The 16,077-nt window shown below is 43.3% G+C and overlaps 1 protein-coding gene across 1 annotated transcript; it reads right to left on the reverse strand.

Annotated features, from left to right (window-relative positions):
• Positions 1–6,727: 6,727 nt before the first annotated feature.
• LOC308152699 (cytoplasmic polyadenylation element-binding protein 4-like) lies at positions 6,728–15,361 on the reverse strand (the record flags this gene model as incomplete). Its single annotated transcript, XM_080525748.1, has 12 exons — positions 15,260–15,361; positions 13,038–14,167; positions 12,759–12,857; positions 11,882–11,975; positions 10,790–10,840; positions 10,653–10,676; positions 9,988–10,164; positions 9,705–9,794; positions 9,443–9,561; positions 7,828–7,942; positions 7,092–7,273; positions 6,728–6,955 (listed from the first exon to the last, which is right to left on the reverse strand). The coding sequence occupies exons 2-12, from the start codon at positions 14,103–14,105 to the stop codon at positions 6,728–6,730; spliced, it is 2,247 nt and encodes a 748-aa protein (XP_080381874.1). The 5' UTR covers positions 14,106–14,167; positions 15,260–15,361.
• Positions 15,362–16,077: the final 716 nt, after the last annotated feature.

Consider the following 16,077-nt stretch of genomic DNA (forward strand, 5'->3'; position numbering starts at 1 on the left):
TTCAATCTGTTTCCTAAGCAACAGTTACTGCAAAGTTAGTCCCCACAATTCAAATGCAACAACAAAACCAACTGTATAATTTGGGTTGTGTATTAACTTCACTTCATCACATCTAAGAGGTAAAGCAATTCATCAGAGAACATAGCATGTAATCAAGTTTTAAATTATAGATATCCCGCTAAAACGTGTTGGATAATAGGTGAGGGAGTTTAGAGGTCGGAACAATCACATCAACGAGTGAAACACAGCCAGGAGAGAGATGCAGCCAACATGTGGGTAATAAATGTCTTGCCAAACAATTCCCTGCTAAGGCAATAGTCTTTTCTTTTTTTTTTCCAAGTATTTTTATTCAAAAGTTACACAATACAAAACACAATACACAATACAAAATACATTAAACATGTTGATTTTCATTTATTTATTTATTTTACACATTTCTAAGGCAATAGTCTTGAGAAACTCTCAAATTACTCCTGAGATTTGAGGATGGTGCTAAAATAGCCTACATATAGGGTTAGGGTCATATGACTGTGACAGACAAAAATACATTAATCCTACATTCCTACTACATATTATTCTATATGTATTTATGTTGTGTTCCACATTGTACAAGGGAACCACACATGAAGTTCCCTTTGGGACAAAAACAAGTATATTCTTTTATAATGTTCTTGGTCTTCCATTCCACAGAAGTGTTGTGTTTTGTGAAGTAGAGGGCATAGGGCAAAACAACTGGATTGTAAATTATGGAGGTAATGAGGCCCATAAATCAAAACATTATAAAACTGCACAACAATTAACAAAGTAAATTGTGCATAGTATAACAGCAATTACTTTGCAAGTTCAAATAACCATAACCACATGTTGGCTTTCAGTTGTTAATTTGCTAATATGTGACAAAGATAAGGAGCAGGAAACCTAAACAAAACGGACTCTGAACTCTGTTGAGATTATCTAAACGAAATCTGAGATGAACTATCAACGGTGAAAAGCCAAGAGGAAATATGTCTACCAATAAGGGGCTGACAAAAAAAACAGTGTGCTGGCTGTGATATGTTCATTTCACATTGGCCTTTCCAGCACTGTGGTGGCTGTAACGAGGCTAGCCCAGCTTGGTAATGTAAAGGAGGGTCCCATTCTCAGTCCATTCCAGTCCCTCTATTGGTGACACAATGTGTACTGTGGGTTAGAAGAACTGATAGTTCCCTCTAGTGGTTATCAATGAGAAAGCACACTCTTGGATCTACTAAAGACTGACCAGTAAATGGTGACAAAAATGGCTACAAACACTTTCAATAAAGTGTTTTTTTAATTCAAAACCCACAGACAAGAAATCAAATGTAGGCCTTCCCATTTCTGTCTATGTTTTTTCAAAATAATATGTCAACCCACTTCCCATTTCATTCTGGGGAAGCTAAACATATTGTGTATGAGAGCAGACTGTTATTTGTACATAGATAAGTATATAGATAAGTATAAGTATAAGTAAGATTTGTACATAGATAAGACGACAAACAAAATAAGAACTAAACCTGCATAACATTCTACAATCATGCCTTTTGACAGGCAGGCCATAAACTTGAGCAAAACAAGCTCATAACATAAACAATAAATAATTCCTGGGCACGTGGGTTGAGGGAAAACGGTATGTTTCATAACGTTTCGATTGATGAATGACAGATCGGAAAGAAACTTGGCCTTCAGGTCAGTCTAACTAACCCCTGGCTGCTGTTGGCCTGAGTCTGACTGAGAGAACACAGCCTTGCCCTGATGCCCCTGTTCTCCTTGAGCATCCTGGATGTGGTCCTCAGGACGTCCTGCTCGGTGTTGGTTTGCTGAGGAGAAGGGGAACAGAGAGAGAGTTGTCGTCATTGATTTATAATTTCCAATGTTTGCTTTGGCAATGTAAAATGATGTCTTATCATGCGCCAATAGAGCTTATTGAGTTGAGGGAGGGCACACATGCGAGAGAGAGCAGACAGACAGATCATGTGTCATCATTTATGTTCTGTTCTGTCATCACTTATCTCATACTTAATGATATGTTTGTTTGGAGGAAATGTCTTGTGCCAATAAAGGTAAAGGTCATTGAATTGAGAGAGAGAGAGAGAGAGAGAGAGAGAGAGAGAGAGAGAGAGAGAGAGAGAGAGAGAGAAACATGGATAGATCATTTATGTCCTGTTCTGTCATCACTTACAATTAATATGTTAGTGTGTCAACAAAGCTCATTTGGAGAGAGGCTGTTTGTGATGCTTACCATTTCTTCGGTTGAGAGATTGTCTCTCTGGGAGAAATAGAAAACATCTTTATTCATTCCGTGAGGAGGACTACCTGTAATTGACCAAAGTGAGATGCTAGTGTTAGTATGGGTCCTTGGCCAGGTGGTGAAGCCAGTCCAGTTGCTTAGAATGATAAGGTTCTATCTCCGTTTAGGGGAGTTCAGAGATATTGAACGTCAAAGTTTTTACATTCCATTATGTTTGGTGAGATGAAACCTTTGTATTTTATGAATTACTAAGTCAAAAATGTCAACATTTTAAAAAATAACACCACACAGGCATTAATAAACACCTAATGGATCAGATGATGTAAAAAAAAAACTCAATTTGACCAAAAACGGAGATAGACCCTTATAATTCTAACGTCACAAGTTGCTAGCTGCTTAATTGTCTAACTTTACCTCTCGGGCTCCGTTGACGAGGTCGCCGTTTCACCTGTGATTTCCCTGCACTGTGACTGACAGCAGCTGTCCTTCTGGTTACCGCAGGTGGAGCAGATGAAGTAGGTAATATCGACCTCCTCCACGCCTCGTCGTCTGCTTTTAGTTTCCTCATAGATATTGGCACACATTCCGTCAATTTGACCTTCTTCTTTCGTGACTTTCGTGGAGTCGTCGGACATTCAACGGAATACTCTTCCGTCTGTTGCCATAGCAGTTGGCTTTGCCCGTCTGATTGACCACAACCACGAGACGGCTGAGAGCCAAAACGAGGCACATAAACAGCCTTGAATTGACTACTTGACATTTTCGTTATCTGAGGTATCAGTAAAAACAAAACAGTCTAATGATATGATTCCCAGGTCGTGTCCAACATAGATATCTATCTACAATGTCGAGACGTACCGTGTTATCTATGCGGTGTCCAACGGCAAGCCATCGTCGCACGAGACACCAGCTACTTCTTCACGCCAGCAGGTGGCGCTACTGGCCAGTAATCTGAGTTGAATGACTCGTTCATTATTAACTGGAGCATGAGTCACATTGTGTGTGTGCCACTATTTCCAACATCTCCAATATTGTAATGAATGGATTGTCTGTTATGTGACTCGTACATTTCCTTGATGTTCCATTATTTGATTATTAGCATCGTTGATATGGGAAGCTGAAGGTTTGTGTTGTGCTGAAGCATTCGATTCTGTTCAGTAGCCTTCCCCCTCATTAAAGGCTTCACACCCTGAAACAGACTGGAACTATAAATACCTCTGACCTGATTCAACAGCGAACCAGATGTGCCAGAAACCTCTGCTGCTGTGGCATCATCACAGCTACACTCCTGAAGGTACATACTAATTGTAATAACCAGGGGGGTATTCCATCAACGTTGCTAAAGGAAAAATACAGTCTTGTTTTTTTAATGAATCCTCACCAGACTAATAATAAGCCTGGATTTCTCTTTGGCGATGTTGATGGAATACCCCCCAGGACTTGTTCATTGTTGATTAAAACAAACAGTCTGTGCAACATTGAATTAAAACATTCAATGCCCCATCCCAGCCCAATGAAAATGAAAATGACTTCCTCACAGTTGAGTTTTATTCGTTCAACATCTCACATTACAAATACTTCAAATGTATGCATACAGTTATAAATAGTTGGCTGCAAATGATTATATGACATTAGATCTTTGTTTTACTTCAGTACTACAAACCAACTATCAAAACTGACGTCCGTATTACATAGCATAACTTAATCAGGAGGAAAATATAAAAATCGAAACTTATAAATGTGAAATGACATAATAAAAATTAAGATGATATCTCAAGTAAAAAAAGTTATATCAATAAATACAACCTTCCCAGCATACAATTAAAAACTATTGAAATTTCGCAATCAAGTAATACTAACAGACATATCAATATTTTTTTTCCTCTGAAAATGTGGAGCACAATACAGCAATTAGAAAAACTAGACACGTCAACAAGTTAAACACATCACCCAAAAAATATAACAAAAATCTGATCAAAATGATAGTTATACATTTCAATTGAAAATATAACAAATGCTAAATACATTATCAACCTAGTATTTACAATGTTTTCAATCACAGTAGCATGGTTGTAGCAAAGTAAGTTAATAAGCACAAAACTAATGTTTAAAAATAAATTCAGTTATATATTAGTAGAAAGTTCCTTTTTTTTTTTTTTTTCTTTGCAGACACCAGCATGAACAGTATGAAACTGAAAACAGTATAATGTTTAAATGTTTGCATGTTTATATGGTTTAAATGATTTACATTGCAGAGACTGTTTCTGGAAAGAATAGGTATTGCACATAATGGCTCGAAGTTAACTTGCAACATTAATCACATTCAAGTCTATGTCCCAAAGCATGCCACATCACAAAGGGGGTCAAGTGATCGAGTCTCTTCAAGAAGTGTCCTATACATAGCAAAACTCATCCAAGTGTTTCTCATCCTGTGGTCTGCATGTACAGTGTGTCTGTGTGTGAGGAGGGCAGACATCGTTATATAAAGAGAGGATATTAGGAGAGGTGATCCGAAAGAGAGAAAGGTGGGGGAGCGGGGGGGGGGGGACTCGGCAAAGAAAAAGGAGATCTAGTGCATAACAATAGTTCCTGCATTTACACTAGCCATGTTATTTTGTATTACATCATGCATGCCAAGAATAACTGGAACCTGCAGGCAGTTCCAGAATGAGAATCTACGTATTTCAACACCGGTCATTCATTCTGGTGGTACAGGGGAAGGTTTAACATCGACCAAAGCCAAAACATTTACCTTATGTTGTCCTTATCAACTACAACTAGAAGCTGAATATCTGTATATATGTTCAAGACTATCAAAATCAGTTTATAAACGTCTTGTCATGCCTTAAGATCCTGTATTTATGTCTATTATGACAGAGGAAAGTCTGTACGTGATTGGCTAATCATAGTTGTAGCCTTTTATCTTTTATCTACAGAATCACATCAATGCACCAGACAAGTTTAAGATTTACCAGCACTTAAATATATAAAAAGCTAAATTGAAAATTATATTAATATCATTCGTTTTTTTTCTTTTAAATTAAGTTTACCATAAATGCAGATCTCTTAGTAACAAAGGTACAAAATTATTTTTCACCAAGTGAAAAAAATGAGGTATTGCAAAAGGAGTTCTCCCATCTGTGAAAAATGTGCCTAAAATGACTATTGAAAAAAATATTTAGAAAAGTAGTGCATAATAAATGTATATATGTTCATGACAAAATAATCAGCTATAAAACACTGTACAAAAATCAGCAGGCCATGTATAAAATAATATCTTTATCTCTGTGACAGCAAATTCTTCAAAGAGTGTCCAGCAGCTACTACCGTATCCAACCACAACACCTAGAATAGAAGCTCCAGTCATAGTTGAGTGCAGTGGAACACCATGAGGACAGCTCAGGGAGACTGGACCGTGCATTCCCATTAGTTAGTACTACATTAGCATGTTAGCTTCCAGTGCTAATATCCCTGACAATATAAAGTGAGCAAATACTACTGCCAATACCTGAGCCCTGAGGGCTATGTCTTTATCATCTGAAACCGTTGTCTTTTTTTCTTCTCTTTTTTTTTTTTTTTTCCTCTCCACAATCTGAAACTGAAAACACACTACTATCCCATCAATCCATCTGATCCTTCTCTGCCTGACAGTGGAATCATTGTCCTGACATCCCTCAGATCAACATCTGCTTTTGATCACTTGTTTTAGGCCAATCTTTGGTTTGCCCATTCTGGCTACAGTGTCAATTTAAACCGAGATCGAAAAGAAAAAAAAACATACCGGCAATCTAAACACGCATGCCAGACTGAGGGGAGATTTTGTTTTACATGAAGTAGCCTGATCAGGTACTGTATTCTGAACTGCTTGAATAAGGAAATCACCCACCCATCATCTGCAGTAGTGTTCTTTGTCTGTTTAACCCAACCAGTTGCACTCAACCTTTGGTTAACCATACAGTTGTTTTCTAATCCTGCATGCGAAAAGTAACAAAATAAGTGCACCCTTCTTAAACGCAACTTTTATAGTCATATACTGATTCAGGTGCGACACATTACCTCACTCAAATTTTATATGTTACTCTTGACAACAAATGTAAGCAGCTTCGCCAGCTAATGCGAGAAAAGAAAGTACAGTCAAGTCAGAAAAACATCTATTTTCAAATCTAATGCATCCAAGTACTCATGCACACCTTAACTTAAATTCAAAACATAAATGGGATTTCACTTATTTTTTTCTTAGCATTTACTTCTCCTAGAAGGTCCAATTATTAAAAAAAATAAAAAATAAAAATTAATTAAGCTTTGAAGTTATTTTTTTCTTCTTTTTTTTAACAAACTAAAAGAAACCAGCAAAAAGAAAAGTGCATTTATTTTCTATGACATACCTTAGCCCGTTACCCTCCCCGCTAGCCCCTCTTCTACATCCCTCCCCTCTTTCCCTTCCCCCTTTCTCCCTCCTCCTTAGTTCCAGCGGAAGGAGATGTGTCGGGGCCTGTCCCCCCCCTCCTTCACCAGGGGTTTGTGGAACTCGCGGCCGGCCCTGGAGTGGATAGCAGCCCAGCAGTACTCACAGTAGTACTGCAGGCAGGTCACGTTGGCGCAGAAGAAGGGGGCAAACTTGCCCCCGCAGCGTGTGCCCTGACACTCATCACACAGCTGGTCGTCAAGGACATATGGCTTCACTTCCACCTAAGGAAGGTGGGGGGGAGGGGGTTGTGCTTAGGATACGCAGGATATAGGAAACACTGTATGTGCACATGTATACACTACTACTGAAGGGCAGTTATGTAAATGACTATCCTACCGTGGGTTAACACTAACTCACCCGCTTATCAATCTCCCCGTGCTGCAGCTGGACGAATCGAGCACTAATGGCTGCAATGTAGCTCTGCTGATTGGAGAAGGCCACTCGCCCCGCCCCTTTAGGATACTTCAGTTCTGGGTCGGTGTCGATTCCAGCGTAGCACACGCCACCATACAGGCGGTCCATGATCATAGCCAGCTCCACTGAAAGGACAACACAAAGGCATTAGAACACACCTTCACCTGGTGGACAGAACAACACAGCTCTGACAGCAGAGGAGGCAGAGATCAGACGACAGGCTTGTTGGAATGCGTGGAATGGAATGAGGAACGGTATTAAAAACACGTAATAGATTTCGAAGGAGTGGATGAGTAAGCAAAAATACACAATTCTAGCCCTGAAGCATTAGATAGCCTTCCTTTAGTGGCAGATACAGAGAATGTGGGGGAGGGGGATCAATAGGAGGGGCGGGGGGGAATCAATAGGTGATGTCAAATCTATCAATCAATCTAGGATCCTGACTAGTATGCTCCACCCCTGGTCATCACACTTATTGGCCTCTTCTCAATTGTTTGAAGCTCGATTCCTCTGTCCTCTACTTGCGTCCTACTCAAAATGGATTGCAGGAAAAGATCTAGGTTCCTCGATTCCCTTAGGTCTTCTCCTCCTAGGCTTTTGGGAGAGGAAGCAGGGAATCGAGTTTCTAACCATTGAGGACGGGGCGCATGCCTCTCTTAAGTGAGTCACACTCCAGTACCTGCACGTAGGGGACGTGGCACCCCCCCCACAAAGATGGTCTTCCTGGGGTCCAGTGGCTGAGAGCCGTCCATCACAAAGTCACTGTCATTCAGGTTCCAGGGCCGGATCTGGACCTACAAAGACACAGGGGAATGTCCACACAACACTCAGACAACACATTGACAATGTCCACACAACACTCAGACAACACATTGACAATGTCCACACAACGCAGACAAAGCCTTTTCAAAGGAAGCCGGTTCACTCTGCCGCCATTTTGGCAATGCGGTTATTTTCAATGAGGAGACCAAATGGCAGGTCGTTTATGGGAGGTTTACAAACTCCACAAAAACTGCACTCACTCCAAAATTATATGGATTAGCAACTTTGTTTTTGATATATCTATCCATCTATATAAGTGTGTAGAAACATTTTGTGCAGTTATTAGATTTTTTTTCTTTTTTACTAAGTTACTTTGGCTTAAAAGCCTTATTTAGCTCTGCCCCAGCCTTCCGCTCTAGTTGTCCACGTAGGTTGCTAGGGGAAACGGGGAAAGAAAGACGCTCTCCTAGCAACACAAACCTAGCTATGACAACTGTCAATCACGCTAATATAGAAATACTTGGCAACTGTTCAGAAACGTATCCCCCACGTGGGACTGGGCCCATCTTTCCCATCTCTTGTAAAGCCAATAGCAAAATCACGGGAGTGGATACCTCGTCCTAGTATATACAATGGCTGTCTCACACAACACATTGACAATGTATATTGATGCTTCCCTCACTTCCCATTCACTTACTCACGCTCCCCTTGGGGTGAAAAACAGACTAAAGGACTGTGGACATGAAAGCAGTGATGCTAATGGGTATGGATTAAGGAGTGTTTTTTCCCCCCATTCACAGGGATATTACCATGTCTTGTCGAGGCTGTTTGAGCCTGATTCAGATCAGGGGAGGCTGGTTGGAAGCAGAAAACAGAGGACTGGCTCATTTTAATGCATGGAATGGTATCCCCAAAAAAAACTTTGTGATACCATTCCATTCCATGCATTCCAATGAGCCGGTCCTGCCTACCTCCCCTGACTCAGATCTACAGTAAAAGAGGATGGGTCAGCTGAGGAGAAGTCACTACTATTTATACATGCACCCGTCTGACAATGAGGACAGATGGAACATTCCACATTGCTTTCTAGGGATGTAACGATACACTCACCTCACGATTCACCATACTGAGTTCACAATACGATCTTTCTTTTAACAAAATGAGATTGCCAGACAAATTATGACTGAAAAATATTAATTTATTTATGTCTCATTGTCTTAAAGAATCCCTTTTTTTATTTCTGAGATACGGTATAACTACGAAAAAGCGAAGTCAAAAGTAGTTGTTTAAAAAAAAAAAAAAGTCTGCTGCTTAAGAGTATCGCAATAAATGTTTCATCTCACCGATTTGAATCGTCACATATTTGTATTGATAATTAACTGTCTCGCGATGCATCATTCCATCCCTATTGCTTTCTGAAGTTATATAACAATCATGGCAATTATAGTGTGGGTGAGGGTCAGACACAGACAGTCATGGACTTGTCATGGTCACTAATGAGACTGGATGGACACACACACACACAAACTCACAGGCTTGTCTTTGATGGTGGGGCTGGAGACACACAGGTAGAGCTTGCCGTCCTCCTCGATGCAGGCGTCTATCAGAGCCTGGACAGAGCTCTCATCTTGGAACAGTAAGAATGCATAACCTGTACAGGGGGAGGAGAGGTCAGATTCCTTATCTACTGAACACCTCACATGTTTGGATTGGCAGTGAGGAGTGCAGGTGGGAGCATGGTACTGAATGCTGGAAGGGTATTGGTATAGAATATGCTTCACCAGTTTGACTCACCTTTGGGGGGGAAATAGGACTTGCTCTCTGCCTTGTGAGGCCAGTCCACAAAAAGGTGACCAAACCGACGGAAACTGGCTGTGATCTCATCTGACAAGAGGGACAACCAGGACCGATTAGTTACCGTTTAAAATATCCGTCAGCCGTCAGGAGAACAAAATATAGCACTGAGTGGGAGAAAGGACTTAGAAAGGGTTAGGCTAATTCAAACACAGTTTGGGAAACACTGAATGTAGCATACACCTCTAGCCTGGTGTTGTCAGGTCGACTCTATTGGCCTTACCTTCGTCGATGTCTGGGGGCAGCCCTCCGACGAACACCTTGCGTGAGTAGCGTTCCACGCGCTCACCGTTGAGGTGAGGGAAACAGTGGGCGGAGCCGAGTCCAGGTAGACCCTGGTCACCTGTCTCCTCCTCTCCGAAGGAGCGCTCATCCTCCATTGGGAACAGGTTAGAGTGACCTGGCAGGGGCAGAACGCTTGTTAGAGACACCTGGAAGGACAACATCTGAATGTAAAGTTAATGCATGTTAACAATTTTTGCCTAAAATCTCATAGGCTGGTATTCAGTCTAGGGCTAGGCTATCATGCAGTGATACAATTTATTCAATTACCATTTAGATTTTTTTTTTCTTTTCTGTTCAGCAAATCAAAAAGCCAAATCTTATGTAAATCAATAAGTAGACTTAAGGAATGACATTGTGACAGTGATGCATCAATTATGATGAATTACAGATTCTTCCCCCCCCATCCCCCATCCCAGGCAGGCAGCCACACTGAGCAGTCAGCAGTTGAGAGGCAAACCACACAGGCCAAACCAGACAGTCAGCATGATGTCAGTGTAATGGCTTTGCTTTGCAAATGACGTTACAGTATGTAAAACAAAGACAAACAACGTTAAGACGTTCCAGTATGTAAAACAAGACAAACACATCCACAGAAGCCTTTACCTCGTCGTCTGCCATAGCTCCTTGCTGCATGTAAAACAAGACAGAACAACCCTTGATACCACTCCTCAACAGCACAGGGTATGAACTTGTGACATGGATCAACCCCCCCAACCCACCCACCCACCATGTATACATACCATTCATAGGTAGAGACCCTTCTCCACCCTGGTGGGAGAAACCATAGCGACCTGTAGAGGGAGAGACGTGAATTAAACAATACATCAAGACAAACAATACTCAACCCCATGTCCACCATTAGTCCTAAACATTAAAGAGGATTTCCTCTTTTTTTTTTTCCACATATGTAAACTTCCAAGTCCATGCATTTGTTTGTGACACATGGGAGTACATTGGGTATACCTATAATGAACAGAACTATCTGGAATCTAGATGTATTGAGAGAATGTATTGAGAGAATTCTGACTGAATGGGCGACCGATAATAAAAAAAATTTGAGAGGGGAAAATATTTTGGAGTGCATGTATCGACTGGCGCACATTAACATACTTGTACTGTGAAAGTCTTTCAGCCGAGAGAAGTCTGATTCACTGTGATTAAAAACAACTTAAAAGATGGGATGCGACAAAATGTAACCAGGATGTTTAATTCATGAGAGAAGCGAGTGGAAGCGGAGAGATCAAACTGGCAGCACAACAGTAGTTTAGCAGGTGTGTGTGTGTGTGTGTGTGTGTGTGTGCTGTAGCAGGTTCAGACAAAGCACAGTAATGTGCTGTGCTCCTGCAGCTTTCGGGGTTAGCTGTCCTAAGTAGGGCTTCCTTTCCTAAAGCCTGCTATCTGCATTATTGCAGGTGAGGGGTATTGAGCAAGATACATTTTACAAAGACTTGACATAAAAACAGATTGAAACGAGTGCCCTGAGGTAATCTGGAACATCACTGTAATTGCATGGAATGGAATGAGGAATTGCATAATTCCTCATTCCATGCATTACAATGAGCCCATCCTCTGATTTCTACCTCCAACAGCCCCCTGATACATACTACATAGTGTGTGTGTGTAGGTACAAATGATTGAGTTGCTGCACTGCCATCTTACCATCCCTCAAGAACCGGGAGACATTTTGTATTTCGTCATAAAAAGATCAATGCACATAGAACACCTCCTTATTGAAACCTTGCCGTGAATTGTATGGTATAATAAGATGTACGTTCACATCAGGTTTACCAGGCAAACACCCATAGCCGATTCTGTGTCTGTGAGAAACCAACCTTTCAAGGAATCCTGCTCAGCCCTCATAATGTCAATCAGGGAGTTCTCCAGAGAATGCATACTGAAGCCATCAAAGGAACGGGTTCTGTCCTGCTGGGAGAGGAGGAGAACAATTAGCCTTTGGTGTTCGAACTAGGAACGTTTTGTTCTCTAGAACCTGTAGATTTCGGAACCTTGACAGAGAATGCTGTGAGGGTAACAGGCTAACAGCTGACAAGAGGTGTTGTTTATACTTTACACCTCCACAGGGACATCCTGTGTTGATTTCTATTGTCTAAAATATCCCCCTGAATCCATTTCTCTACATCTGCAGAGGTACGTCCATACCTACCTAGATCACTTAAATGGACCTGATTGAACGCTTCAGAAATGCATCCTTCTTTCAAGCCTTTATTCTTAGAAAATCACAGAATGTTTTATCTGATTCGTCATGAAAGGAGAGAAGCCAGAAAGTTCTTGGAGGTGAACTTTGAACTAGGGGGGGCAATACCCTACAGGGGTGAGGTGGTGGCATGACGTTAGTCTCATTGTGCAGTTCTGATCAGAGTTGTGTTCTCAAACGAGGACAGAGGAAGTCTGTGTGATTATCAGATTAGACCACAGTCTGTTCTTACCAGGCCAACTGATCTAGCTAGAAGATAACGTGCACACACACACAACTAGCTTCATCAATTGTGTCACAAGTTCAGTTTGGTAGGCTCAACTGTCACCCGCAGTATCGGATGCTCTACTTAGTGCATCCTGTTTACATTGATGAGTTACAGTATTCATCGCCAGGGTTTAACTGGGGGGTTTTGTGGGTAGTGGAACGGACCCCCAAATTTCACCCCTGACCACTGTCAATGACAGCCTTAGTCACTGTAGCCAAGTCCTCACCTGGAAAGGAAAGACGTTGTCACTGCGGCTCAAGCTGTCCTCCATCCAAGCTTTGTGGTTGAAGCCGGAGCTGTTACGAGGGTACTTCTGGGAAGGAACCTGTAGGACATGGTAGGTTACACATGACAGTATAATATGGTACATTTACAATGGTATTATACAGTATATGATAAATGGCATCATACTGTACTAAGAAGTCTGTCAATGTGATAAGTGGTAGGGCTATTGTAATAGTGTCTGCCCAATCAAGTGTGAAGTGTGGTTGACTTGAGCTGGTACCTGGTTGTTGGGGAAGGACTTCTTCAGTGGGGAGATGGAGTTGAGGGCTGTCACTCCTCCGTTGAGCCCCCTGCGGTACTCCCGGACTCCCTGTGAGCCTCCCCAGCCGCCGTAGCCCCCACCACCAGGGCTCCAGGAAGTGGAGGTTGGGGTAGAAGGGCTCTGGTAGCTTCCCCAGGGGGAGGGGGGTTTGCTCTGGGCTGGAGCCAGGTGGGGCAGCTGGGTGAAAGCTCCAGAGCGGTGGGGGTGTGGGGGAAAGGAGGGCTGGGGAGGGTGGGGGCTAGCTGGGGACCGTCGGTGCTGCTGGGGGACCCCCTGACTGTGGGGGTGGTAGTGGTGGGGGTGAGGAGGGGGAGGAGGGGGGTGGTGCTGGGAAACCGGACCAATCTGGGGGGAGAAACTGCCCCCCGCCCCAAAGCCAGGCCCGGCATGGTGGGAGAAGTTCTGGAACAGCACGGGAGGTCCATTTGCGTTGGAACCACCATGGCTGAAGAACCCTCCAACGTCTTCGCCCACCACAGGAGACGGGTTGGAGGGGATCGCAGAGGACCAGTTATTGAAGCTGGTAAGGGAAGAGGAGGTGGTAGACTGGGCACAGCTGGTTCCCATACCCAGGCTGTCCTGGTAGTCAAACCCACCCAGGACGGGGGACTCCATCCTCAGCTTCTCCTTCCCACCGCTACTCTCGAGGGACCCTTTCTCCAGGGAGCTTTCCTCGGGCAGAGCTCCCTCCAGCTCTCCTAGGCCTCCCCCAGCCTCCTGCTGGCCTGGGGAGAGGGCCTGGGACTGGGGCTGGCACTTCTCCTGCATGTCCTGGAGATCCAGGGCCTTGGACTTGTCTGACTCCAGCATCTCATCTTGCATGTTAGAGTGGGGGGCTACGGCGGGGAACAGCCAAGCACTACCCCCATTGGTGGCTGAGGTGTTATTTACAAAGGTGGGGGGGCTGGGGGGGTTGGAGGGGTGGTGGTGGGGCTGGGGTTGGAGGTGAGGGGGGATCCTCACAGGGAAAGCAGATTTATTACCACCACTGTTCTTCACCAGGACTCCGAACCCGTAGTCCCCCATTTATGAAACCCGGTATACAGTATCCTCAATTGACTTTGTCTTTTCTCAGTTTCTTCTATTTCCTATAAAGTGGGTAAAGAAGAAGAGACAGGGGAGGGGGGAATGGGGAAATGGGGGAGAGAGAGAGAGAGAGAACGGGGGAGGTGGGGTGGGGGGGGACGACAAATGCAAATGCTGTTACACCACAATTTGATCTGGCCTCAAAAAAACACAACCCTTGCCAACTGCAGTGACTTTGCTGCGACTGCAGCCTTGTTGCCTGAGCCTGGTCTTGTGATGTAATCAATGAGATTAAATCATTGACTCGCTTAGCCCCCACGGTCGGTAAAGGCCTAACATATTACACTAGCATAGCAGGCCAACCAAGGAAAAAAACATCCAACCATAACCTGCGTAGGCTAGGATATAGCCTGCTGGGTGCTACCAGTGTTAGCTGACGTCTCCAAAGGTCGTTCTGTGGCTAGCAGCAAGCTAACAGCTGCTCCGCTCTGCCCTCCATGTGCCCCATAAATCAGACAAGATCGGCGATGATCAAATTTTAGCGTCGGTCCAATGCATTGCAATGAATGTGTACGATCGAGGGCTATACGGAGGATTAAAGACACGGACAACCTACCGAATATCTTCCCTTTTTTCTGCAATGACCTCCTCCGACGCGACCATTTAAATAGAGGAAAATGCTGATGACGTCTCTTGTCTGTTCTGCTGGATCTAGGGTAGTTCCCCCTTACACAAGCCTGCTAGGATGATAGCCCGAGCTCGCTGCTAGCGAAGACTAGCTTACTGTAGGTACATGGTAGCAGATTTGCATCGAGACATCGAGCGAGCAGATTGATTGACGCAGATCGTGATGGAACAATGATCGTGTCACAAGAAATAAAACAGAACGTCCGAAAAACAGAACGGCGGCGTCACAATGGCATCAGATCTGCGCTGCGATCAGCCTTTTAAATGGAGTGTGGCTCTTTAAACGACCTCGTCCGTTTCGTGTCCTGTATGTTCAATGTCACACAAACCTGATCGTTACAGTCATCCTAGTAATTTGTTGGCTATTTTCGCTAAGTACGCGCACGACGAACCTACGTGCAGTTCACTGATCTACTCATCGACTAAATATATGTAACGGATTTTATATTTCGTGCATAGATAGATACCTCTACTTTGATGGCATGACCTTATCGTTTCTTGCTTGATGTTGCCATATTTTCAGGTTTTTTCCATTTTCTGCATTTCCCCAGCCAGCCGGTGTGAATGGTCTCTTTTCTACCGATGACAGCTGGGCCAGTCGGGGGACACTTCCGCCTCTTAACCCCGCCCCGTCCATCCACCGCAGCCAATCACAACGCGCACAGCGCCAGGGTTTCCCTCTCCGGCCCCGCCCAGTTCCACAGATCAATGTCGTTTAATTGGATATTTTTTTTAGGAGACCACACCTATCGCCTACCCCCCTTTCAATGAATGGCACATGCGTTCAAGACGCTCTCCTCCCAAATAAGGATGTCTTAGAAAGGAATGGGAGGAGTCGTGATATGTCGGCAATGCACAGTCATCACCAGTAACACAGTAACCTTTGAGAACATAATTATCTTCCTTGCCTTTACTTTTATGGGGATTAATGGCCTATTCTGAAACATCTTGTCTGTCAAGACATCTATGACATTTAAGTTATGATGACTAGAGGTCTGGTAGAATGCATATAGCAAAGGCATGCTGCATATAGCATGTCAACATTGTTGTGAGCTAGTAACAAGTGTATGCCCTTTGCGAAATAATGTATTTGAGATGCAAATGTGGACACACATATATATATATCATCTGTTGTCAGCACTGAATTATATTGACCTAGTTACCCTTATTCATCCAATCCATGGCCAAGAAGTCATATTATATAGTTATTGAATGCGATAGAGAAAGGTTACAGGGAAGGGATTTGGGGGTGAATGACGATAAGGTACAAGACCCAACTAATGCA

This window comes from Nansenia antarctica, assembly GCF_963989245.1.
Source record: "Nansenia antarctica genome assembly, chromosome: 3".
NCBI classification, from domain to species: Eukaryota; Metazoa; Chordata; class Actinopteri; order Argentiniformes; family Microstomatidae; genus Nansenia; species Nansenia antarctica.